General features: G+C 41.5%; 1 protein-coding gene across 2 annotated transcripts in view; it reads right to left on the bottom strand.

Moving 5' to 3' along the window:
* HMGA2 (high mobility group AT-hook 2) overlaps positions 1–27,336 on the bottom strand; it is a 109,691-nt gene that overhangs the window by 16,228 nt on the left and 66,127 nt on the right. For both annotated transcript variants that reach the window (XM_077783504.1, XM_021547399.2), the window contains one exon: positions 5,780–5,812. In XM_077783504.1, coding sequence (XP_077639630.1) covers positions 5,780–5,812 — 33 coding nt within the window. The remainder of the gene's footprint in view (positions 1–5,779; positions 5,813–27,336) is intronic.

The following is a 27,336-nucleotide window of genomic DNA, read 5'->3' as shown; positions in this document are numbered from 1 at the left end:
GAAGTAGCCATCTCAAAAATGTTCCTCTATCATAGCTATGTAGTAAATGGCAATCATAACTATTTAAAACGTTAGCTACCACTGATTCAGGTATTCAGACATAGCATCATTGAATTACATTATTCAGAGTCTATTCAGAAGTTATGTCAGGTAAGTAAGAAAATATTTTTTCAGGTATATCTGGCCTCCCCTTCTAGCCATCATTCTTTAGCCCAGGTTAGTGCTTCATCTGTTCATTTAAAGAGTAATTGCAAATTCTATATTATCTCCCAGTTTATTTTTCTTATTTTATTTCAAAAAACTGTTTTGTTTTGTTTTGTTTTGTTTTTCAACTCATCAAACAAATTTTTCAGTGTCTTCCTGTCACAATAAACACCTTATAAAAGAAAAAGGAAGACTGAATATGTCTTCCTTTGGAAACCACATGAGTTTCCACCATTTTGCCTTGAAAAGATAAAGAAGGTAAGGATGTAAAGCCCAGTACCCTCCATGAAGTTCCATCTACTGCATCCATGAAGAAAACTAGAGATTTTCCTTATTTCCCATAAGCCACAATATATGCCTGCTCAGCATGTGTTCACATGGTACCAAGAGAATGTTCTGGAGTGACCTACGTAATACATACATATTTATCCTGTGCTGAAGTACAGAATTCTACATGTTATTGGAAAAGAAAGTTTCACCTCTCCAGGATCTGACTTTTCGGGAGTTCTCCTGGGAACTCCATATCAATAAACACAAAAAAAGTCCATGAGACGAAACATAGCTTGCTGAATGCAGTGGAAAGAGCAGTAAAACCCCAGGGCACCAGGTCAACTTCCAGGGCAGAGATCATTCAGTATTTCTACAGTCAAGGTTCAGTTGAATAAGACTGCAGCATTCCTGGGTTTGTAGGCCACAGGAGGGCCTTGGACAATGGCACTCACTCTCTCTGATGTGTACGTGCACCTGCTTGGTGTCATCCTGCCTGTGACACTGGAAACTTCTTTTCAACCTGCAAAAGCAGATTTCTGAAGTATTTCTAATGCATTTCTGTCTGCCATTTCCCAGAAGGGAAAAGGATGAATTCATATGTGGTGGCTAGCAGTTACACAGGAGGCCTGAAGCTTGTGTAAGTGCAGATTTCTTGCATGGCACAGAGAGGTGATGAAGTATGTGCACCATGGGCCTGCTGGTTGGGGTCTGCCAGCATGTCAGCCCTGCACACAACCACCCCGGGCCCCAGGCTCACAGTCTGCAACTCTGTGGCTACACACGAATGTGTGAACCACAGGTGCAGCTCCTGGGCTGCAGAGCCTGTGTGACGCTTCTAGCATTTACTGTGTTCTACACTGAGTAGACATATGCAGGAGATGCAACCTGATGTATGTGTGTGTATATATACACAGATAGATATAAATATACAAACACACACAGATATATATATATATATATATATATATATATATATCTAATGATTCACATGCATAATTTTATTGATACTGACATTGAGAAATGAGTAGCAGGAAGAAATGTAGGAAATCCAGATCTTCTTTCCTGTACCAAATAAGACTATGCTTTTTAGTGTTTATTCTTGTTCTATTTGATTTTTTTGGACATTGTTTTAAAAACATCTACTATATTTAGCATTAGGTAGAGAACTATGCTTCACTTGTTCTTTTGGTGTATGTTTGCTGTACACTTTCTTGTGTATGTATACTTTATGTGTACTCTTCTGACCGATACACTTGTATTCTGATCTACACACTGTCTTTCTGACTGACAAGCTGTCTTTCAGACTCAGATACAAAGGATTTCCAAGGATTTAAGATTTTAAGAGATATAGTAAGATTTTCAAAGGGCTGTTCTATGTTCATTATATGTCTTCTCTGCAGAAATGATAAAAAATAAACATGTCCTGTTTCCAGAAAATTTTGATCGCTTTCATTGTGTTTTCCTTCATATTACTTAAGAGTCCAACTCCCCCATATGGCTGAGTCAACAGCTGCTACAAATTGCTTAAAAATGAAGAAATGAAGAAATTTCTGTTTGGACTGTGTATATGCACACCTCAGTAAAAATATTACTATGTCATGACTGTAAGATCCAGCTGTACATTCTTTCAAGACAGAGTAGATTTCAAAGAGTCTTGTTTTGAGGTTTAGGCAAATATCTATGTGAAAATGCTAAACTTACCACTGTCACACAGTTATGCTGGCTCTTTTCTTCATTTCGCCAAGGAAGTGTGAGAGCATGCATCAGTGATCACCACAAAGACGTGAACAGACCACCATATTCAAAGATGTGTATTAATGACATGGCTGTGTAGATTTCCAGTGGGTTTTACTGCTGCTATTTACTGTCTGTGTGATGAAATCCTCAGAGCTCTGGCAAAGTTTAAAGATATTGCAGAAGTTTACACAAACATATGTATGGACCTAAACTGGACAGCTTATATCCATGAAGAGATTTAAAGCATGGCAATGCCCTGCACAATGCTTAAAATCTGGGAAATGGTGGTAGGAACAGAGATGTTATTTGAAAAATGAGAATTTTATTTAGTCCTACTGCTTCTGTACTTTTAAAAGTGACACAAACCCAAGAAACATACTTGCTAGCAGCAAGCCCAAGCGTAAGAGTGATGTAAACTAACACTCATAGAAATCTTTCAGAATACATGTGAAATTCAAAGCACAGGAGACCACTCAGGTACCAAGCAGGAACAAGAGTTTCTGCCACTTTTACCAAAGCAGGCTCACCATCAACCAGCAGTTCTTGACTGTAACCTCTCACTGTCTCCACCAATGAAGAAAGTATACATTTCTAACTTAATCCAGACTGCCACATGGTAAAGCCATCTGGGAAGATATTTTGAAGGAAACAGATTGAAAAGGAAGAGATTCCTCTGAATGTAGTATAAGATTTACATTATCCTCCATGAACTTCCATGTAGTCCCCATGTTTATATAATTTATCACTATTTCCTTAGACAGCTCAGATTAGAAAGCCTGCATGAGCTCATGTTCTTGTTAATTCTGAGTCTGAACCTCCTTACTTTAAAGGGAATTTAAGTACTATAAAAAGAAATCAGAGAAAGGCAACCAGACCTGAGTGAAACCCAGCAGCATGAAGGTCTTGATCATCCCAGGCATTATACTGTTTTACCTCTCCTTCTTTCAGCCTCAGGAAAACATACTGTGTCTTGCTCACAGTGATAAATTTTTGTTCTTTGTCATGCACCTATAACAGCAAATCTGAAATGGTGTGGTACTGTAAGCGTGAGAGCAGGGACTGTTAAAACTAGGAAGGGTTGAAGATAAGTTCAGTGATTTCACTGAACATCCCTTTGTCTAAAGATTAAAACCAGAAATGCTGTCTGTGTAAAGATATGGCATATAAATAATTTAAGGTGTTCTTTCACCACTCAGTTGTGGTAACTGGAGAGATCTAAACAGCCTTCTCTTTCCTTTCATGTATTCTTTTGTGCCTCCTCATTTTTTGCACAAACACTTCCATTACTAATGGGAATGTCAAAGGGCTTTCTTTTCTCAGTCTCACTCTCTTTCTCTCCCTGCAAAGACACTGCTGAGGCACCACTGCAGCAGCAGTGTCATCCAGCTGGTTGACACACGCTTCAGCATCCCTACCAGAATCACTGCTTCAGCAAACGGCCAGGAAAATCCATATGGGGAATGCCAGTGCTTTAGTTCAAATGCCTGTATCATTTTGCCATCAATTAAATCTGTCATTACTTTGTTCTGCTACAAAACAAGAGTCCAGGTCCCCTCTTTGTCCTCCTACACCCCAGCCCAGCCTCAGCCCCAGATATTTCTTCCTCTCTTGCACCCAAGGTTGCACATGGTTATTGTGCAGAAAAAACACTTGCAGGAGTCAGTGCCTGGGGAGCTTGGAAACCTGGCAGCACCACAGGACCATTGGCAGCAATGGTTTCTGCTAGGCTAGGCTGCAGCCATCAGCTCTAGACTCCTTCTTCCTGCTGACCTCAGTGGGATTGAGCTCTGATATGTACCAGAAGAAAAGGCAACATTAACAGCTGCCCATGAGTCTCTGCCTCCGGGATTTGGTCTCCTCTCTGCAGCAGGGTTTAACCTCCCTGTCACTCAGGTGGCACAAAAGAGAGAGCTGGCTTTGTGCCCACTGACAGGTTTACTGCCATGTTGTAGTACGAATAACCTGATTGGAGCAGTAATATTTGAAGGATAAGCAAGACATGGAGAGGAAATCTCTTCTATTAGAAGAGCTTGGTGTGTTCTGAATTGTGTTGTGTAGTCAGATCATACATAGTAAGTTGCTGGGGACTCAGGCTGTTTTTTGCATAAGCTGGCCTAACAAAGGACATTACCTCTCCTTGCAAAACTTAACCTTACTTGAAAGTACTACTACATTAATCCTCATCCTGTGTGTTACTTCCACCATTCAGAGACATTATTAGCTGTGCCATGGATTCGTCATTGCTGCAACTATATTGATTTCTTTCATAGAAATCTGATTCCTGCACATGCCTTGGAGAGTTACATCATTTTACCCCTTCAACTCATAGCTAGGATGTTTTCTGTTTAGAATGCAACAGTTCCTAATTCAGATTCCAGTTGATATTATGACAGTGTAGACTGTAAAATAATGTATTAGAACCATAAGGTGGAAAAATGGAAGTATTATTCCTTTCTAAAAGCAGACGTCTTTCCAGAAGAGCAATGGACCCTTTATGCTCTTGACTCAGCTACCATTCATGTACATGGAGGTACAGCAGCACAGCTCATGGACTCTGCTGAGCAGGCATGGACTTGCTCCCATGCCCAGAGGTTTTTCTCTGTTGGTCCACAAATAACAAAGTGTTAGAGTTAGGTTCTTGTGGTTTTTAATACAGGTCAGGCTGGGAGAAGAAAATGAAGTGGATTTTAACTGCAGTTTTTGACTGGTTTCATGACATGTTGTGGCTTGCATTTTTTTTCAAAGTGTTAAAAAAGAATAATACTATCCAACACAAAAGGCTCCAATGTGTTAGTCTTTATGACGTATCCGGTCTGGTTACCAAGTTCAGCCTATTATATTTTCTGGATTTACAGAATCCTTTAGTGTGACGATGCAGAGCAATGGAGAGTCCCTAGGCAGTGCAAAGGAGAGCTGCTTTATTGCAAACCCAGGCCTGTTTAAGCAGTTAGCTGGTTACTAGCTGACACAGTTTTAAGGCACAAACCCAAGCCCACCAAGCACCATACACCATGATGTGAACATGTGGCCGTCACGCCGCACGTCTCTCACGACTCTCGCATCTCTCTACCCCTATTCCTGCTGAGTCACTCTCCCATAGCTCCCTTCTACTTCACCTAAGTAGCAGGCCTGAGTCACAAAGGCCCTTATTTTATAAGGCTTTACCTATATGCAACACAAAGAAAAGCAGAGAGATGAGTTTCATGCATATGCCCCTCCTTGCTGTAATGCAGTTCCCACCTATCCACATTCGGGACACAGAGAGTATTTACTACATGCTGGACTCACACCACAGAAGTGTGCATGTGTGTCTGCATTAACACTGCAGGGTGACCAATGCAGAAGGAGAACAATTCTGAGCAGGCACTGTCCCCTGCTTCCTCCTCTCTTTCCCAAGGGCCACCACATGACTTGTTCTGGTGGTTGTGCCCAGCAAGCCCATAGCTGTTCCCCAGCTCATATGATTGATGCATTTCCCTTCTTTCTTTACAGTAAAAGAAGCCAGTTGAAATACTGAAAAATTATTTAAATTAAAGTAGTCTAAATCATTTAAATTATTTTTTCTTACCTGAGCAGGCTTCTTTTGAACCACTTGTTGAGGCTGAAAAGTAAAACAAAGGCACAGTGAGAAACAAAATTAAGTAAGAGCACTTAACTGTGATTTATGAGTGCTAGGGAAAATATTTTCAGCAATAGAAATAAAACACAGGAAAAGCCCACAGTCAGAAATGGAGAGATGAACATACCCAGCTCTCACACCCAGCCTCTCCTATACCTGTCTAAAACTTTGCTCTGAAGTAGTTCATATTACTGTGGATGAAGAGGAGTATGTTAAGTTTGTACAATTAAAACCAAGGTGCAATCTAATTCAGCATGTTCCATCTTTCAGCTCTTATATGATACCTCTGCATTAACTTATCAGACCATGAGAGAGACCTGATTTTATAACTAGATTTTGTTGTCTCCACTGCTGCTGCTCTCTTACAACATTCTCAACTGTAAATGGAGTGTCCTGCTGTGGGGAAGCCCTCCCTATTCATCATGAGCAGGGTGAAAGCTCAGGCAGAGAGATGAAGGACACATAACCTCATTCCTGAGCCACAGCTTCCCACTTGACCAAAGACACCCTTGCCAAAACCAAGGAGATTGGGATGGACAGTGGTTCCAGCCCTTGTGAGTTCTGGTTTGAGACTTTCAGCTGCATGAAGGTGATGCTATGCTGACCCTTGCAAGCCTATTGGTGTGATTATGGGGATGCACATCATTGGCCAGGTTGGGTGTGTCCACCTGCCTATGCAGGACCTGGTGGCACCACCATGGATTCTCAGCAAGTCTGTCTCCTGGCTGGTCCCACCCTGGACTGGGAAACACAGTTCTCACATGAGTCAGGAGACCCACCAAGTCGCCGGTGTGCTTCATCCCCAGCCGAGAGGAGTACCAATTAAGGAACAAATACACACATTACTAAAATACACCAGCACTACCCAGATGATGTGATGACCCTTGTGGGTGCTAGGAGCAGCATAGAACAATAAATCCACAGATAAATGACATAGAAAGGACAAAAAGTCTTTTCTTACTTCAGTGGGACAAAGTTGCTGCCTGCCTCACTCTGCCGGACATTCTGTTTTTAAAGTCTATGAACTGCACCCAATGATTTTCTTCCTGCCCTTCCTTCCTGCTTTTTCCTAATCCCAGACATTATTTTAGTGCCTTGCTTGGGCAGAAGCCAACATGCCATCCCTCTGCACAGCCAAAAACCTAATTTTCACGACAGTGTAGTAGGAAATAACTGGAATATTTCTGAATAAGCAGTTTAGTGTAACTGGCCTTTCAGAGCAATATTTCAGTGGGAAGGATCAGTGAAAATGTAAATTAAATGTAAATTAAATGTAACTGATTAAATTCGGCTGCCCACCACAAGTGCCCCATTTTAACAAGAGATGCTTTGTTTATTTTCAGTCTTTTTCTAACTCAGTAGAATCCTACTGCTGTTTTATTTTTGTATGTAACAGTCTCCAAGTTCTGCTCTCAAATAAATATGAGAGGAAAAAAAACTATCTGATGACTGTATCTGTCTTTAAACTTCAGGGTGGACCCTTTCCTTTCCATTAAATTCCCTTGCAATGGAGAAACTATTATCAAGGCACACATTTTATTGATGCCTTCTCCAGGTGGACTGCAGGCCCTGAACTCATTAATGGACATTTGCCACTCTTGGACAAAGGAATGATTTGTTTTAAAAGAATCTCTTATAATTATAGAACTCATTGAGCTCTTCTGTAATCTGCCAATTTTTATTTTCACTTTCTTTTCTTTTTTTTTTTTTTTTTTTTTTTTTTTTTTTTTTTGGCCTGTTGATTACACCTGTACATGTGTCTACTCCCAAACCACATGAAATCCACAGACATTTTTAGAGGCTGACTGTTCTCTCCAGCTTAGAAATCCCCATATATTTTTGGCTGTGCACTCTATATTCATGTGACTCTCACTCAGTGTAACTCAATGAAATCTTCTGAAAGAACTGCCAACCCACCATATTTTCCATGAATTAGGTCCTGACACTTCAATGAGAGGAAAGACAATGTCTGAAACAAGGCCAGCTCTGGCTTTCTGCCTAGTATGTGTCACAGTAATTCTACCAGCTGCCCTTCTACACAGCAGTTCATACTTTTCAGACCACCAAAAAGCCCCTTGAATACTTTCAGTGATAGCTGGGGCTTGAGTTGCCAGCATGTTTTCCCAGCCTCTGGCACCCAGTGGCTTTGGACTGGACCTTTAAAGTTTTTTTTTGCATGTGTTTGTTTTGTTTTGCTATTTTTATGAATGGCTTCCACAGGGAACTCTGACTCCAGCACAACGATATCCAGCCATTCATAAAAAGCAGAGGGAAAATATTGTACTTTGCCCAGTTGGAAACTGTCTCTGATACTGACCAAGGCTTTCAAGAATTTTAGTCATTCAAGACCTTTGCTATTGTAGTGCTTCATGTTGAGAGCTCCTTGGCAGTGCTTGCTTACTGACGGCTGGGTTTCCACTGGACTTGGGATCTGGAGTTCAGCATATGTTATGCTTGCTGCCTTAAATGGAAGAGGCTTAGCTATCTATGCAAGCCCAGGAGCAGGGCTCAGTCCCTCAGCCAGTATTAGTGGCACACACCACTGACACCCTGGGAGCTGTGCCCACTCATGTCACTTTGAAGGCTCCAGCTTGTGGCAGCTGAATCACTGCAAATGCCAATTTTCAAAGTCATTGCTTTTCATGCTTCAGCCTGACTGAATAGGAAAGGTGGCTGGACATATAAATTCTGTAAGGTCCAGTCCTGTGAGGACTACTGACTCAGATCACCCTGACCAGAAGAACTGAGGTGCTCAGGAGTAACAAGAAATATTCCAAGCATCCCTTTAATTTCCATAACTGTTGTGGATGTGATGCCTTGGGAACCATTTTGACACACTGTAGATACTAGTGTTTCAATTTGCTAAACTTTGTGTTTACTGTGTTAAAATATCTTTTCAGGGCTTTGAAAGCGACACATCTGATTCACAAGTGTTGCATCTGCATATTCAATTATCTGGAAAGAAAGACAATCTGCCTTGGTTATGGAAAAGACTGGAACTATAAGATAGCCATGGAGAAGAGATTTTAAATAGATGCTCTGGGGTAAAATGAAGTTGTAAGCAAGAAAGGAGAGCTCTGAACTATTATGTATTGTCCATGCTAGAAGCCTGCAGAGTAAGATGGTAGAACTTATACTCTGTCAGAGGCTCTGTCACTTATGTTAGCCATCTTAAGAGAAGATTTGTGCAACACAGCACTTTCACATTTCATGTTTATCCTAGGTTTGAAAAACAGCTATTGTAGACTGCGTGTACACCAGCTGATGTTCCATACACTTGAAAGCAAACTTCAGGGTTTTATACATCATATACAAGTACAAGTTAATACTAGATATCTTTTTTAAAATATGTATGAGACAGAAAATATAACTGACAGTGCTAGAAAAATCCAATGACGAGGTCATTTAAATGTCTATTGAGCAAGAACAAATCCAAAATGCAGTAGTATTTCTTTCGCCGTGCTTAAAATATTGAGTATGTGACCTAAGGCAAAAGATACTAAGTTAAAAGATGAGGGTAATATTCCTAACTTTGAAAAGGAAAAACACCACAAAATGGCTGAAAAGTGGAATTCACAAAATTTTGATGGTTTTAGCTTTGCTGTAAGTTTTGAATGTTAAAAGCCCAACTGTTTATCGTCTATACTTCTTCCATTCCTACTCTGTCACACATCCCTCATTTTATTTTCTTATTTTCACATTCTGTTGCTTTACTTTATGTCAGTGTCATGCATGTATGCTTACAGCTCATACTGGTCAAACAATTTCTTTGCTTTCTGTATGAGAGCAAAAGAGCAGCCTTAAGTGATGAGTTCATATTCATATTGCACCAGCAGTCTAAAGTTGCATCAAATTCAATTTGTCACACTTATCATTCACAGAAGTCCTTCTTACCCTGTGACTTTTCCTAGTGTTATGAAGCTAAGGAAGGAAAATGGAAGGTTAAGGGTAAATCTAGATCAACTACTATGAGCAATGCTGGAACACATTTTTAATTATCAGAAACAAAAGCGTCGGTTTGAATGCAAATCATCCCCTGACTGCCATGCCTTCAGCTCCAAGGGTAAGCTGCACATACATGGTGCTCTTAGATTTTCTGTTTGTGTCTTCTTCTTCAAACTGAGTATTATGAAAATGTCTGATTGATTGGCAAAAGTGACTCTTTGGTTTTTTCCAACAGCTTGACACAGATAAGAGATTTGCATGGAGATAGCTCTGCTGGAGAGACTCAATGGCCATGATGGAAACTAATACCCAATTAGGATGACATTTATAGTGCTGACAGCTCAGTGTTGTGCAGATACCATTAAAATAAATTCATAGGTCATCCAAAAACTTGTAGTTCTAAATTAAAAGATGAGTAAAACCATATTTGGTCTTTTTGTCTATATACCCTTGAAAAATCAGGAAGTTCATATTATACCAGTTGAAACCAATATAATCCAATATAAATCATGTCTTGCAAGCAGTTCCATATGACAGCAGAGTAACTACCATTCTGCCCTACAGCTTTAATTGGTTTGAGTCCAGCCTTTCTCTCCCTCTTCCAGCACAGAATGACACAGTGCTGGGACCAGTGGCCCAAACAGCCTGCCAGGAAACTCTCACCTTCCAGCAAAAGCCACTTGCAGCTTCCTGATCATCAGCAGACATCTTCCTGAAATTGCATGGGATGATGTGCCTGCTATTTACCCCTCAGGTCCAGGTATGCTCATGGCTTGCTTTAGTAATAATCTCCCTTTTGAGGCAGTAGCAGAGCTGCTTTTTTTATCCCATCAGCAGTGAGGGGACTTGTGTTTTGGAAGTACAGGTCATGAATTCTCATGCCTCCATCACATGTTTGCAGTCAACTGGCAACCGTAGTGCCTGTGTATGCACACTGCTGTGGGTCATCAGAATCTAACAGCAAAACCATCTGGTCCTTAGAGTTCAAAGGAGATTTCACAGTTCTCTGTGCAGTCTCATAAATGAGGCTAATAGTAATCTGTGGAGAATTCTGGCAAAATCCATGAAACTCTTTTTATTTTCTATCCTACTTGGCACTCTGAGTTTTTAATACAAAGTCAAATAATTGCAGAAATATTTATTAGATTTTAAACTGACCTTCCCTGACTGATGCTGGAAAAATCTGCAACATGTCAGAAACTGTACCAGTTAGTTGATAATAAAGAGTATTTCTATTCCACTTGCTGGGAAGAGCAGAGAGTATCAAAAAGAAATACTGCTGCATTTTGGATTTGTTCTTGTTTGATAGACATTTAAATGACCTCATAATTGGATTTTTCTAAAGTTTTCCAAGTACACAGAGTGACTTTTAATAGTTTTTAACAGGCATAAAAAAATTATATTTAATTTGGCAAATTCAAAGCACACTGCTACAAATGACTCTTTTGGTAGTCTTAAAATTCAGGCATTAGCACATATATACTGTTACATGTGTATATATCCAATGGAAGTCAAGAAACTGACTTCATCAAGGTTAGGATTTCATACATTTTGTTTACAGAAAGCTACCTTCACTACAAAGTATCTATAAGCTGCTTCATTTGGAATGGTTTTATGTCCTGGGGGGATTAAAACAGTGAAATAAATGTATTTAAAAATCCAATTATGTCTTCTATTATGCTCATATAATCCATTATTTCTCAGTTGCTTTGACCCAACCTTACTCCAACCATCACAGATGTTAACAAGTACATATTTAATGGTTAGAACAGGAAGAGAAAACCCATCATTTTTATTCATTTGCTAGCTGAACACTTAGTTCAAGCAAAACAATATTCCAGTGAGTTTGTCAAGGACATAATCAAAATTCAAAGCACAGTAGCAATTAGTTCAGTGTTCTTCATAGATGCTCCTATGTTTTATAATGTTTCAGCCAGTATTAGTTACATTCCCATAAAATATTAAGGGAGTGCAGCTTATGAAATATCCATTGAATGGGCCTTGTATCTGTGTTTCAATACAATAAACAAAGTTTAAATTTGTGTTCTCATCTAAAATCAATATAACTTGTCAGCAGAAGTATCTGCTGTTGCTGACTGCTCTTCTCCAGAGTCACTGCTGCTCTGTGGGGTTTCCCTGTTACTTCATTATCATCTGTCACACACTTGATAAGTTTTCCTGATGCATTTTGCTTAAGTTTAGTTTGGCACCCTGTGCATTTTGCTGCTAAAATATTAAGAAGTATTTTCTGTCTCAGAATAATTCTAGCACACAGTTCAGCATTGAGGTTTTCCTTGATATACACCTAAGGAAACATGAGCTGGCTCTTTTGTCTGGCAAATGTCGTATGTGTCTATTTATAACTTCCTACACAGACAGACTATTGAAAAAGCCAGAAGGGAGGTTTCTCTCATTCTTAGCTATAGCGCAAAGAAAAAAACCTTACATTTTAGTAGACAGAAATAAATTATACGTTATTTGCAAAGAAACCAAGCCCTCATTATTCAGGGATAAACTGATCAGAAACAACTTAGCGTTATACCTTGCAGACCTGTCCAGAAAAATAACTATTGTGCAACTGTTTGTCTCCAGACTATCTTGTCTGTTTGGATACAGCAACTCCTGTGTTCACCATGCATTTTTCTTGGCCCATGTGGAAATGATTTTTGGTCACTGCCAAGCAGGCTAGATTTGAATTGATGACCTAGAGGTTGAAAGCACTGTATCACATTACAATCTGGTTCCAGCTTTGGTTTTAGAGTCTTCTCTCTCTTCTTGCTCAGGCACCTCCCACCATATGGACCAAAACCCCAGGGCACTTTCTGGTGCAGAGGTCATTCACTCCCACTGGAACCACTGCATGGAGCCGATCAGAGCTGCAAGACTGTCAGCAGCAGACTCATCTCTGGACCTGACTGCCAGGAGCTCCCAAATACTCTTGACCTTTGCATTGATCTCCAGTAAAGTTACAGAGTAAATACCATAGGGAAGTCCCAAACAAGCCAACCCGCTGCAAAATCCACTGCTGTCGGGAAAGTGAACTATGAACTTCAGTGGTTTTGAACAAAATGTAACTGTTGTCAGGTAACATTTCCTTTTATGTCCTCTGATGTTCACTCTTCTCAATTTTAAGGTCACAAAGACATCAACTTATTCAGTAACAGTATCCTTGTATCATTTAGAAACCTGAAATACATGCAGCCCATTTTCCACAATGTAGGCTTAGATACAAACAATCAAATTAATTTCCACGCCTATGAAAGCTTTTGCTAATAACAGATCCAAGCCTAGAAACAGGAATGGATAAAGAACTGAAGTGGCAGTGATTGAAAACAAAAAGTAAACTGCTCCGCGGGGCAGACCTGGGTCTACAGCAGTGTCCCAGCAATATCAGGTCCATCCCTGGCTATACACCTCCAGCACGGCGATGTTGCAATGGCCATGCCACAGCCTGGACCTGTGCTTCTCCTCAAGGAGAATACGGATGAAGATACAGCATGCACTTCCCCCAGCCCTCGGGTGCTTTCACCACTCTGGGAAGGCAGCCTTTCGCGCCACCTTGAAGGCTGTGAGATTTGAACCAAGCGATCTGTGACTTCCCTTGGGTATTTCCCAGTAGCAGTCTGTGGCATGTCTCTGCCATTTAGTTGCATACCCCAATTTGCGAGATTTGTGCTTCTTGCTTTAGTGAGACACATCTCGCCAGAGCAGGACAGCATCAGAGTGGGCACAGGTGCAGCCCACTGTGATCAGCCTAGAAAACCTCCAGACTTCACCAACAGGAGAAAACAATCCAGTCCAGTATCTCTGACTGGCTTGCATCTATACCACCTTTACTCCAGACTGCCTAGAAGGAAGAGTCCTGGGTTGTGCTGCATCCTTAACCACATCTGTTATGTGGCAGAGAACAAGATGGTGAAGGAAAGCAAGCTCCCAGCTGCACAGCACAGAGAGCTGTAGGGCAGTGCTTGAGGCTGTCTGTGTTCAGGCACTGCTCAGCTCACTGAGCACAGAGACAGCACTAGGTACTAGTAGGAAGAGCTATCTGCCCCCTCATCTGCACAAACTGGGGTAAGGATACAAGGGATTTCAGGCAGCCGTTTTTGCACAGCCATTTCTAGTCCTTCAGGGATATAAAGCAACTTGTACAGCACTTATGTGGCCAACCCCAGGCACAGCCCTCAGCTCCTGCAGGAGCTTCCCTTCCCATTCAGCTCATTGCCTCCCTGACCTCCCATTGCCCTCTGATGGCTTGGGCAGCGTTTTCCTCCAAATAAAAAGCACACAGGGCAAGGAAGGCAAATCGCCTGTGCCTGGCTGATTTTCTGCAGCTGAGGTTCTGGCCTGAGGCATTTCTCTTGAACTTCTTTGTCTGAGCAGATCCATTGGTAGTCACATGGCTGGCTGGGGATGTTTTTATATGTCTGGGATATACAGATGTCTGATAGCTGCCTGTCTATCAAATAGATTTGATAATTATTATTGCCTCCAGGACACTGAGGCAACTAAGAGTGTCTGTCAGAGTCCAAGCAGACTGCTGACATTCTGGCATAATTTCATAAAGAAGTCACTGTCCAAAATAGAAATACATTTTCCACATACTTGAAATATACCAGGGGCTTGGTGGTGAGTTGCTGCAATTAATCCACTTCCTGGCTTGATATATTTTGGGATCATTCTGGTGTGTAGTATGTTAAATAGTGAACTCAGTTCATATTCTTATTTTTAAATGGAAATCACATTCATTATGTGCAAAGGCATGATTCCTAGGTCCATTCTGCAAAGCAGAAAAAATCCCCACCATTCCATTGCATTTCTGGTGTGATTTTACGCATTAACAGCAATTTCATCACATGCATCATTGTGAAATCCATGCAACACTATAGTGTATTTTGAAAGACAGTAGCAAACAGCTTTTTTTTAAATCTAGCTAGAACCAATTTAATAAATGATTGCAAACTCAACATCTATCCTATTGTCAATATCCTACTGTAAGCCTCTCAGCAGCAGAAATATGAATAGTGAGTGAGTACATATGCTTTCCTTGGTCTGAAAGAGAGTGAAAAAAGAGGAAGAGAGGGAGGAAGAAAGAAATTCTGCTCTTTATAATCCTGGTGAAATTCTGGAGTTGTTCTATTTACATCCCTGAACAGACTCTGAATTTAACCCAATACAGGAGAGAAGAATTTTGACTGCAATTTTGCGGGACAATTACCTGACTGTCTAGCCATAGTTATTTAACAGCCTTTTGGAAGCTACATGTGACCTAGAGATCCTATTTGTTGCTTGGCTCCAACAATGTGAACATCAAAGGTATGTGCGTAAGGTATGCATGCAAATCCCCTACAGATTTTTTCATAATAGTACTGAAACCTGACACCACATCAAGAATGCAGTGCCTGGAGCACCCTACACAGCCCCACTCCCTTGTAAAGCTTAACGTGGTTTCCTTGCTCACAGAGTTCCATCCGCCACTTGGAAAGCAGCCTGCTTTTACATGTTAGGGTTGCTAGGGAGGGCTTGTGAACATTTTAGCAAATGCAGGTCATTTCAGAGAATAGGACTGATGAATATTGATTCTCAGTTCCTGAAAACGCTCCTGTAATTTGTTGCTTCTGTTGCTGAAGTGACAAAACCTAATTTTTCATGCTGCAAAAAGCATTGCTAAATTCTCTCCTTGGCTAAATTCTGCCCTTATTTCTAGAGTCTGCTGAAAAAGCGAAATGCTTCTATCTTCCTATTAGTTACATTTTATTGTGCTTTGAACCTCTGTGGTCTGGTACATGCCAAAAATTGTTGGGAGTATCTGTGGCTAGGTGGTCCTGGCAGCAGAGGTGTTGGATGAAAGAAGGTGAAGGAGAGCTGGCCTCCAAATGCTGCTGTAGTTGACACAGAGAGGCATACCCTTTCTGGGAATTAGGTGTGCTGGGTAGACAAGAGCTTGTTTTGCAGCTGAACATAATCCACCTTGGTGAGATCAGGTATTATATCAGCACCAGATCACTTACCAGCAGCTGCAAGATCATACTAGCATTGGCAGCAATGTGGCAAAGGATACTCTGATACTCTAGATATTGACAGGTAAGGGTGATGGTGTGAAGCAAGGTCGTGGTCAGCAGGCTGCTCCCAGGCATATAAGTGTCCCCACATTCCATGGCTGTGACTGCCCAATCACAAGCAAGACTTTCTCTTGAGAAAGGACCCTGGGAATATTACAGTGTGCCTTAAGGCAAGCCCCATGGACACCAGAGGTTGCTGTGAGCCCACTGCTCTCCCAGGCCACCCCCACCACCAGCAAAGAGGCCACCAGTGAAGGAAGCACAACAACTGGAGGAGGGGTGAGGAAACAACAGTATTGCTTGTGACATCATGTGTACACCTAGGAGCTTCTGGGAATCTTTGGCTAGTAGGGAACAGTGGTGGGAACTTTTGGTTGGGTTGCACAGTGGGAAAGATTCAAAGAGATGGGATGAAGGAATGAAAAGTGGCAAGGAGAGATGGCAAGAAAGAGTGGGACCAAGCACATACCACCTTCTCTGCTTACACACAAATGGGAACAAGGTCTCTGCACTGCCATTTATGTGCAAGGAACTGAGAGGAAAAACAGAAACACATTGTTCATATTTCTTTTTGTCCACCAAGTTCATTAGATGGTGGTATTGTTGTCATGCTTTTGGCTTCTTCTATACTCTGAAAGCGTGTGCATTACTGACATATTTTGAGGGTTTTGTGGTGTTTTTAAGAGAGCAATTGGGAAGTTCGGTTAGAAAGAATCCTCTTAGGTACCAGTGGGTTTTTCAGATTTTAGGATCAGATGCATTTTTGTAAACTTTATGGTAGTGCTTCATATTCTCAGATCACAAAAGAGGTCAACAGAAATGCAAAGGCCCTGGGACTGTACTGCTCTGGAGAGGATTCCATCCCAGCTGCAAGGCCGATGACAGAAGGATCCACAGGAGGATGTGCTCTTCCTGAAGAGCTCCAGCCATCTCTCAGTACAGCAATATGTGCAGGAGAGGGTCTGCTTCAGGTTTTTGGCTGGAGGCACTGGCAACAGGACAGTCAGGATATTCATTGTTTATTATACAAGCACCTAAAAAGGGTGGGAGACAGTGATGGGATAAGGAGTTGCCCATGCCACTTTGCCTTTCACCACCTCTCAAGAACGTCTGTCTTTGGGGCTAATTTAGATGCATTTACATAAAGAATGTGTGGCCTTTTCAGCCACATTTTTTCACTTTAATTTCTGCCAGTTCTTGCTGACACACCCCTTGACAATTTGTGATTATTATCCTCATCCTACACTGTGGAATTGTCCTCTATTGCAGTTTTTTCTTTCATAGATGAGCAAATACGTAGCTCATTTAAGTGATATAGTCTAGCTCTATTTTACTTAGCAAGTACTGGGTGGTTTATTTTCATTTTTAAAAATGTATTCTCTATTGAAAAGACAGTGTTTTGCTGACTGTAAACCGGTTTGCAAGTCCAAACCAGATGATTTCATGAGTCTTCCAGATGCATCATCACAGTTTCAGACAGCTTCCTGATTGACAAGAAAGCCAGAACTCTCATGGGATCTTCACACTGGGATATTATTAATAAACATTCTGTACCTCAGGGGCAACCCATCCAATAAGGAAATTCCATATGGCTCTTAGAAGCACTAGTGTCCTCCCTCTCCTTACTCCTAAGTGTGATGGGCCCAACTCTTGGGCTTGGATTGGTTGAATGGTCCCTTACAGAGATTCTCAAGGGCTCTGTGCTCAACACTATTGCTTAATATATGATGACAAACCTTTCACATCCATGCTCATCCCATGACATGATGATGTCTGTGCTTGGACCAGCTGACAGACATCAGATCAGATGTCTAATGAAGAGCAGAATCTACACATCCTTGAAGGTAAGGCATAGTAAAAAGGGCCTTCAAAAAAGAGAATGCAGGATAATTTTGCACTGTTGAAAATTTTGGTAGGGAAGATCCAGCCTAGGGAGCTTTAGATTAACCCACCCTCCCCTAGGAAACAGCCCATTTGAAATTTTGCACCATGACTCGTAGCACTGACCAGTAATACCTGAGAGTGCTGAGGTACCTTCTTGAGTACCATGCAAAATCATTCTTTCTAAGTGAATCAAAAATAAAAGAGCATCCCAGCATAGCAGCTAGGGATCCCTGGGGGTATTTACTTTGCTTCTCAGTCAACCTATATAATCTGATAGCCCAGAGGACACATACATCCCCATTCACATCCCTGGTGTATAGAGAAAGCAGCACACTGCTTCTCTTCTGCAGGAGTATCCACACAGGAGCGTTCCAGAGAAATCAAAGAGTAAGTTATGAGCAAGAAAAACTGAAGAAGTTGACACAAAATCCACCAAGACCACAAGGACAAAACTAGAAATCTCAAATTTATTTGAACAATCTTAGAGAAGTGGACTGAGCTAAAATCCACTGGGCTGGTATCATGAGTAGCTCCATGCAGGAGAACGTAGGGCTATGGAAGTAGAAGAAAATAAATCTTGGAGGTTCTACAATGTGACCCAATATATATGTCTTTCAGCTATAAAGTTATATATAATGTAGGAATATTCTGCAATGCATGTTCAGAATCAATTTTACATCAGTTATCACTCTTTGCTTTAGGTAGGTGCTGGTTTTGAACACATTTGAGGAAACAACATTATGTATGATCAAATAAGATCCTTTTAAATGGATTTCACTCAAATGAGATACAAAAATAACACTACATGAAGTGTAAAATAGCAAATCTAACATATTGTCTTCTTTATATGAAATCAGAAACCAAATTGTGAGTTTTGACTGACAGTAACAGATTGTCTTATTTTCAAAGAAAAATCTAGTTAGCAGAAACACAGGCATGTTTCTTCCTGATCTCATGTTAGAAGCTTGAGTAAATGGTTGGCTTGTTGGACATACAGAAGTATTAGTTAATTCAACACCCAGCTATTTTTCACTTCTTTAATAATACTAATGCTATGAATGATTACATGTTATTTTCTTATGCCCTTAAAAGCAATTGAACTTAAACATTTTCTTCTATTTCTGTTCTGCTGCTGCCTCTTCTGTAAAAAGAGGATTTCTGCATCTTAACCACACTTAGTGCCTACAGAATTAGGAAAGAAAACCAGCAATGAATATACAAAATCCAAGCCTTCTTTTACTTGTTCCTTTACTTAGTTTACTACGCTCTCCTTGTTTCACTTTAATGGCTGGAGCTTGATACCATAATAATTTTCCTCAGTCAGTTCATAATATCAATTCCCCTGTAGGTCAGAAACAACACCTCAGGAAACACCACCTGCTATTCAGAGACATTGCAGGAAATTTGCATTTCCACTTTGTAAAGTGTTATTATTTTGGACTGACAACCTAACATTTATTTCACTATCCCAAAGTCTTTGGATCCCTAAAAGCAAGAGAGAGAACGGGTGTCCTGGCTGGCCTCCCACTGGCTTTTCATGGTCATTAAGAATCAAGAGTGAGAAGACAAACAACTCACTGCTGAAAGATGTGTGCCTCACAGCCAGCCCTCCCTGTCACCTCCTCTAGAATATGAGAGCAATTCAGCTGTTCCATCAGTCTAGCCCTGCTTTGCCAGCTCTCCTTTGTAGTGGGGCTGCTGCCTGAGTGCATTTTCCCTCCCCTACAAAGAGCACTGAAGAACGGGATGATAGATGCAGGATTCATTCCTCTGAAGGAATACAGGATGCTTGAGCAACCTGGATGGTTTCTGCAGGGAGTTTGATGTCTTCCAACTACCCTTTTATTCACTAGGTGTGAGAATGTGGTATTTTGGGACCATCACCAGGGGAAGCAAAGGCCCCCAGTTAGATGCTTGCAAGCCTTGCATTACAACAGCTGTAGCAAGTATCCCCCCCAAAAAACTTTATCCTTTCAGCATTTTTTCTCCCAGACAGGCATTTTGAGGTGCCCATCAATACAAATCCCAGCAATTGCATTCCCTTAGTATTCTCAGCATAGCCATGAGGCTGGGCACAGAGGAAGAGACCTGTTAGAGGGAAGCTGCAATCCTACATATTTCTGATGCACTTCTACACAATATAGAGTACATTCAGCTTTAGTGGCCTTCTTCCCACCACATCAAACTTCTGTTTGGCTGTCTTGTCTTCTCCTCCCAAGCTTACACAGGTGGGGAAGAGCCATGCCCGGCAGAGCACAGCAGCAGCTGCTGTGAGGAGCCACAGCTGGGGTAGTGAGCAGTGAGGCTGCATCTTACATCCCCTTGCATGTCAGGAAGCATGTGCTGCTTGAAATGTCAGTGACAGAGGCTTATTCTCAACTGCCCATCATTTCTCCCAAGGTGATTGCCCCACCATGCAGAAACATGCCTAACGATGAGCAAGAGGCAACTGCAGAAATATCCCTAAAAATGGCTTTATTTGTGGAGGTCTGTCCAAATCCTGCTCCATGGTCCAGGAGGAAGCGTGACTGTGGGAACTCTCTTGCACAGTTTGCTTCTTCTCAGCTGACCAAATATATCACAGAGAATTCACTTCTAGGAGGAATGCCTTGAAGCAATTTTTTGTATGATGAGTGTTTCATGACATATCTCTATTTTAAGCAGCAGCACTGGAGAGTCCTGAGGGAGGGCAGTGAGTATTACTGGCTGGGTGAAAGGAAATTTTCTTTTTGGCTGGTTGAACAGAAGGACACAGATGAGGCTCAGAGTAGGCAGGACTGCACTCACTACCAGCTTCCCTGCATCAACTGACCAGCCCCACTCATGCTGGGGAGCTGCACTGTCACGGCCAAGCTGTCCTGCTGCTGGGGAGCTTGGTGTTACACAGTGCCAGGAGTAACCCAGGCTCCTCTGCCACGGTGCAGAGGCAAGACTGAAAGCTGCTGCTACACCAGCAGGTCCAAGCTGCCAATGTGGCACTGGCACAAGCAGCTCCAAAGTTTTCCAAACTTGCATGAGATTCATTTGCTTCTCTTGCCCAAGAAGAGAAAAATGTAAAGAGGCATACAGTCACCATTTCCTTTTCCAGATATAAACCAGCTGAGAAGTCCCCCCTCCCAGGGAGTCCTGCCGATGTACTTGGATTCAGCAGCCAGTGTTAATGGCGAGGTCTTGCTGGCAGAAGTGAGCTGTGAGCTGGCACTGACTCAGAGGTTGTTTGTACAAGGGCTGTCTCTTAAAATTTCGTCCTGATAAAACTTATGACTGTGTTGAGAGATGCTTATAAAACATAGAGTCACCTCTTATTCAATTAAGGAAGCTGTCACTGAACTTTCAAGGAGGCCTGAGTGGGTTACTCCCCTCTGTGCTATGCTGAACTCAGAAATATCAATCTGCATGACACTTTGAATGACCTGGGCTGCCAGTTAGAAAGTTCAAAAGGTGAGGAACACCTCTCAACAGGAATGAACAGTGAGGCACATTTGAAAATAACCCTTGTGAATACAATTCGTTATTTGGTACCCTCTCCTGCCTGGAAGCTTAGTGCTACTAAAAGCTGTCAGTAGCTTTTGTGCTACTAAAAAGCTACCCAGAAGAGACGGCAAGAAATGACTGCAAACTAGCTGATTAGTTTTCAGGGCTTATTTAAAAATCAGGAGAAGAGACATCCCAATGTTTAAAATTTAAACAGAAAAATGTTTAATTTTAAAACATTTATGTTCCTTTTATGATTGCAAAATCAATATTAATACAGAATGTAGACCATTTTATAGCCTCCACACAGGACTCTACTGTTGCTCCTTTCCCAAGAAGTCTGGTTTTTGGGCAGATGAGAACTACCAGTGAGAGGTTCAGAAATGCTGGTCCTAATACATAACACCAGAGCACGACCTTCTGCCCTTCCTCAGATAAACTGGCTAACAACTTCAGCGAGAGTTCTGCCTGAGTAAAAATACCAGGTTTTGGCAAATTAGGATAGAAGAGTTTATTTGTGGTTTGAGGTGCTTCCTCCTGTCTGAACTTTCCCTTTTCCAGACTGAGCCTAAGAGCTACAAAGGAGGTTTCCCATGATCCTCCAAGTTGTATGTTGTTGGGGATATCAAATTATTCTCTTGAATGTTTTGACTTGAGTTTGTGCTTGCAACCCCTGTATTTACTGAGCAAAAGCAGCAGGCAGAAATGGGATGGCTTGACAATGAGCTTTAGTAAGTCGAAAAATAATCTAATGCTAGCCTCCAAATACAAAAAGATTTCTCCAACATTCTTTAGCACTTATTCCCTCTGCAAACTATATACACTTAGACATGCAGTGTTTCTAAAAGGCTCTTGCAACCTATAGATGAAAACCAGGACAGTGCAGAAAAACAGAAGTAGAAACAATAGGCAATGCTTCTACCATTTTTTCCCATGAGTTCACTGCAGAAAAACCTCCAAAAAGCAGCCACTAAATATTCATGAGCAAACCTCACAGCAGTCCACCAGGTCCTGCTAATGTCACATGGCTGCTGCCCTGTCCATTCACTTAGTCACATCTTTGAATTTCATTGATTCATTCATATGGGAGAAGGCCCTGAAGTTCCCCTCCACCCTCCTCAAGCCCATTCCTTTCTAGAGAGCACCCCTGTGCTGAGGACTGCAAAGCAGCCCCCCAGCTCCACTCCTTGGTGCCTCCCCACTGTGGTCCTGGGGAGCAGGGCATGGAAAGGAAGTGGTTCTGACATGTATTTTAAAGCATATGGTCTGAATGCTCTGAATGCCATGGAAGATTACTGTCACATGTTCCAACCCATTGCCTATCTGTTGACACAGTATCACCTTTCATAAATTGCTGGTACAATTTTCCCACCAGCTCTGCTCCAAACATAGGAATTATAGGCAGAACACAAATCCAAACAACCCTTATGTGCTTAATAAAATAAATAACAATCAGCCCCTGAAAGAATTCCCCTTTAAAGGAATTTTCCTTATTTTAGATCAAACACTTCCTTGGGATCCATGCTAATTTGTACTTTTCAGTGTCATAAATAACCAACACAAAGAAAAGAGAACCCAGCACACTTTAAGTCAGCCAGATTTATATTTTTTAATTCTAACACATATGCTCATGTCATGTTTTGGATGCTGGCACAATTTCTGAATTACTGCAAACAAAGGAAGACATGCTTGAATACATCCCAACCCCTAATGCATACTTAGCATAGCTCCAGGTCACTGGAGCCAGACCAATTTACAGCAGTTCACAGTAGGCCTGCAAGGTTCACATAAGTGTGGTATCTCTGTGAGTACCTCCTTCCTGCCCTCTGTCTCAAACTTGTGAACAGGTTAGTGCTCTGTATCTCAGTACACCACTGAACAATCCGGATTTGGTTCAGGTCTTGGGCAGTTCAATTAAGCTGGAAAATGTACATACACCTCTGTCCCCTCCCCTTGCTCCACACACACTTCCCCACAGACACTTCTTTTCACTGAAGGAGAAGTAATGTCACCTTTTCATAGGAAAATTGGTTATTGATATGTTAGCCCAGCATGAACTATAAAGTGTTATATTTTGGGTTTTTCCATGAAGAAAATATCTTCTGAAGTTTCAATTTAATTTAGTTTCAATTTAATTTTCACCTGAAACCCTATTTTCTGATGAGAATATTTCAATAGAAATATTCCTTGCCAGAAGCCAACAAAGTTTCATACTCTGCTGTAACAACTCACCTCTCTGTGCTTCCACTCCTGAAACCTGCATCTTTCTCAATCCCTACACATTTTGACTTTCAACATGGCCTGCAGGTCCACGAATGGACACTTCACTGACTTGGACCCCTGACAGTCCTGCTTTTATCCTCTCATCACCTAAGCAAAGAGGAGGTTACCTCATATTAAACCATCAGATTTGTTTGTTCACAAATAGTCTGGGCACCTGTATATTGCTGTGTTCCAGGGTTTAGACCATGTCACCACTGCAGCCCCCAAATGCCCTACAGCTAGAGTGGTCTGTGGGGGCATCATCCTATCCATGGGTCATTTACCTACATCAAATTTTCCAAAGTAGCTATAGAAACTAATGGAGAATGGAGAAAAACAAAAAAGTAGATTAGTGTCATTTGACATGTTCATCCTTGTTTTTCAAGACATCTGACAGTCCATAAACCAGATTGAATCTTCCCTTCCAGGCTTCCTGTATTAATGATTATCTATTAGGAGAATGCTTGCATCCCTTTCTGGTGTGGACTACCATATAGAGGACATTAGAGTTGTGACTCCATGATATAAAAATGTACGGTACATGTATTTTTTTAACAAGGAGATGCCTACGTGTTACTTGCAGAGTGTAACTTGTGGTTTAACCTGTCAGAAAATAAGTACCACACTACCACTCCCTCACACACCCTAATTCCAGTGGAAGGGGAGGAGAATCAGAAAGAAGGTAAACTCCATGAGTTGAGATAACCAGAGAATAATAACAATAACAATATAATCAATAACAATAACAATAATTTTATAATAATAATTCCAATGAGAAGGGGGACAACAAAAAGAGAGGAACAAACCTCCACTAAAAAGACAAGTGATGCACAATGCAATGTCTCAGCACCCACTGACCAGTGCCCAGCCAGTCCCCCAGCAGTGATCAGCCCTGCTTGCCCAAATTCCCCCCACTCTATATCCCTTTGACCATTTTGGGTCAGCTGTCCTGGCCATGCTCCCTCTGGCTTCTTGTGCACCTCCTCACTGGCAGAGCATGGACACCTGAAAAGTCCTTGACTTAAGGTAGGCACTACTCAGAAACAGCTAAAACACTAGTATGTTACCAACATTATTCTCATACTAAATTGAAAAAGACAGCACTGTACCAGCTACTAGGAAGAAAATTAACTGCATCCCAGCTGAAACCAGGGCAGTAACAATCTGTCATTGCCAAGAGTAAAACAGAATCCCTTTGCTGAGGAGATGGGGAATTATGCCATATTTTCCTATGTGGATAGCTAGTTAAACTACACAAAAGCTTTTTACTGTCTGTTTCCTTATTTTTGTTATATATAAAACAGTAAGGATATGATTGCATATAGAGCGTTTACTTTTGTTTCAGTGAAAGAAATGTAAAATACGCCCCAAATCCTTGTATCTTATTCTAACAAAACCATAGTCAAAACAATTTCCTTTCAAAATTTAGGGAAAAGAGAAATGTTCTTGGATCTCAACTGAGAACTTGCTCACTACATTTCAATCTAGAGAGAATTTTTATGGCTGAGTTATTACTAATAAACAAAGTTTATAATAGAAACATTGACAAGACTTCTACCAAAAGTATACCAGCAGGGGTAATAAATTCAGCTAACGTCTAATAGAAACTCTGATCTCATCACATGCCAACTAACATTACACTCAGAATAAAACTAAACCAGTGTGGACTGCCTGCTGTCAGTTCTCAAAGACTTCCATCCTCAAATTCCTCCCATACAATGGCAGGATTTATAAACTGATGCATCTTCTTCAAATCAACAGAAACTACCAACGCTAGACCAGACTGCCTCTTCATTTGACCAGATTACACTCCTTTAAACCTAGCTGGCTACACAAAACCCCAGCCTCTTTACTGAATTTCACTACAGCTGCCTTTGGCTTAGTAGCTGTTGAAAAGATTAAACAAAATTAGCAGGTCCTGTAAAACTAAATACTTGGATATTAACCAGAGTTAAAAATCAAGCCTTAGTTTGCTTCCTGCCTGTCGGACATGCTACACTGAACATCCTTTTTAAATTCCACAGGTAATAAACTTGCACTAAATGAGGCCAGTCTCAGCACAAGTCTGTACTGATGCCAGCCTCAGCAATCTCTTTCATCTGTGCTGATTGCAAACACTGAGGCTGCAAGGCATAGGGGTTCATGGCAAGAAACTGCCTTATAGGTTCACTGATAACTTGATAGAGCTGATAATGCAACTACTGCTTGCCAGGAGCTCACAAATTTAAACAGATTTTTGCAGTAGTGGCAGAGCAATACCAGAAATGAGCAGGAAAAACGAGGCTGGTACAACTCACAGGATGTGAACTTCTGTTTCCTAGACAAGTAAATAAAAGAAATCTTTCTCAAAAGGATGTGCCTGTAATCCAGGCTTGATATGGTAGGGATGCATTCAAGACAATTACAGTGGAGTTCAGGTAGAGGCCAAGTGTGAGCAAGTATGGCAACAAAAGACCTCATGCTACAGGATAATTAGGTATGGAATAAGAGAAGCCTAATCAACTGTTCCTGATGAGACAGTCTCCAAGGTGGGAAGTGAGTAGTAGAGAGGGAAACCGAGAGCCAGCTTTGAATCTGAGGACATGCATCCTTTTCCGGCAGGACAGCACTGCTTCCAGCTGAGAATGTGAGAGCTACCAATCTCAGCGCTCTGCCACCAGCATGAATTGTGGAATGTCCTCCCTCCACTTCAGACAGAAGTGGCCAGGCCCCCTCGAATCAACCATTTACACTGACTGAACTAATCCGGCTGATTCTGCTTGGAGCAGATTAGGAAGCGCTCACAGACAGCACCTGGCTGCAGCTGGGCAAGGTCAGTAACCTCTGGCTGGGAGGCTGGGACGGGCAGCCAGGGCAGTGACCTCTTCCACCAGCGCAGCTGGAGCTCAGTGGGGACATCTTCTTACAGCTTAACTATGTACGGTCCTCCACCAGCAATGGCCAGCTAGGATGACTTGGCCTCTTTCCTCCACTGACCTCACCTGCTCTGTACCCAGGCAATCAGTTCTTGCCAGTATGCAGCTCTGGAAAGGAAGAAGCTTTGCTTTCAGGTAATTTTTGCTGCTACAGTATTGTGAACAGTCTTCATGGTGCTGCCAGGTGCCTCTGGCTTGATTCTTAATACTATGTTGGTGTTAAGGAGTTTTTTATTTTTCCTGATTTTTGGTAACAATGGTAACACCAAACTGAATAAAATACTGAACTGAGGCAGTGCACATGTCATAGTGATTAATAAATCCCCAAGCACACCCAACAGACACCAGTAAGACCAGTAATTACCATTGCCATTACCTACTCTGACCTTTTCCACAGTACACATTACAGAGCTTTGCCCAGCAATTCTTGCATCAACAACATAATTTCAGGTTGCAATATTGCATATCTTTTAGAAAAACATTCAACTGTGAGTCTTGAAGAATTCAGCACATCCCCTAAGCAAGCTGTTCCCATGATCAATTGCTTTCATTCTTCATGTATACCTCATATGAACATGGGAACTGGAAACACAAAGGGTGAAGAGACAAATTTTGGTCCTCTAGCAGAAGGTGAAGAATGAACCTCCTATCAGTTTTATGAGGTTATTGTAACTTTGTACAAGAAGCTATACTATCTTTCTGGAAGATCTTGTTCAGAAGTTAGCACAAGAAGAATATTTTTCCTTGCTTTGTGAGAGCTTTTCAGACTGTGTTTCCTTCTAAACACTGAAATGGACTTGACAAGTTGCATATTTTTCTGTAAGGTACGTCTACAACAGTCACCATGATATTAATAATACCATGGCTTTTTTCTGGCCACCACACTGGTTTGCCTGCCAAGCAGCTGGGACTGAAAAGAAATTCCTGAAGTTAAGAGACTACAATGATATCAAAGAGCTTTCCAGGT

The sequence above is a fragment of the Lonchura striata genome, chromosome 5 (assembly GCF_046129695.1).
Source record: "Lonchura striata isolate bLonStr1 chromosome 5, bLonStr1.mat, whole genome shotgun sequence".
Lineage (NCBI taxonomy): Eukaryota > Metazoa > Chordata > Aves > Passeriformes > Estrildidae > Lonchura > Lonchura striata.
This window is presented reverse-complemented; position numbering and strand designations above follow the sequence as displayed.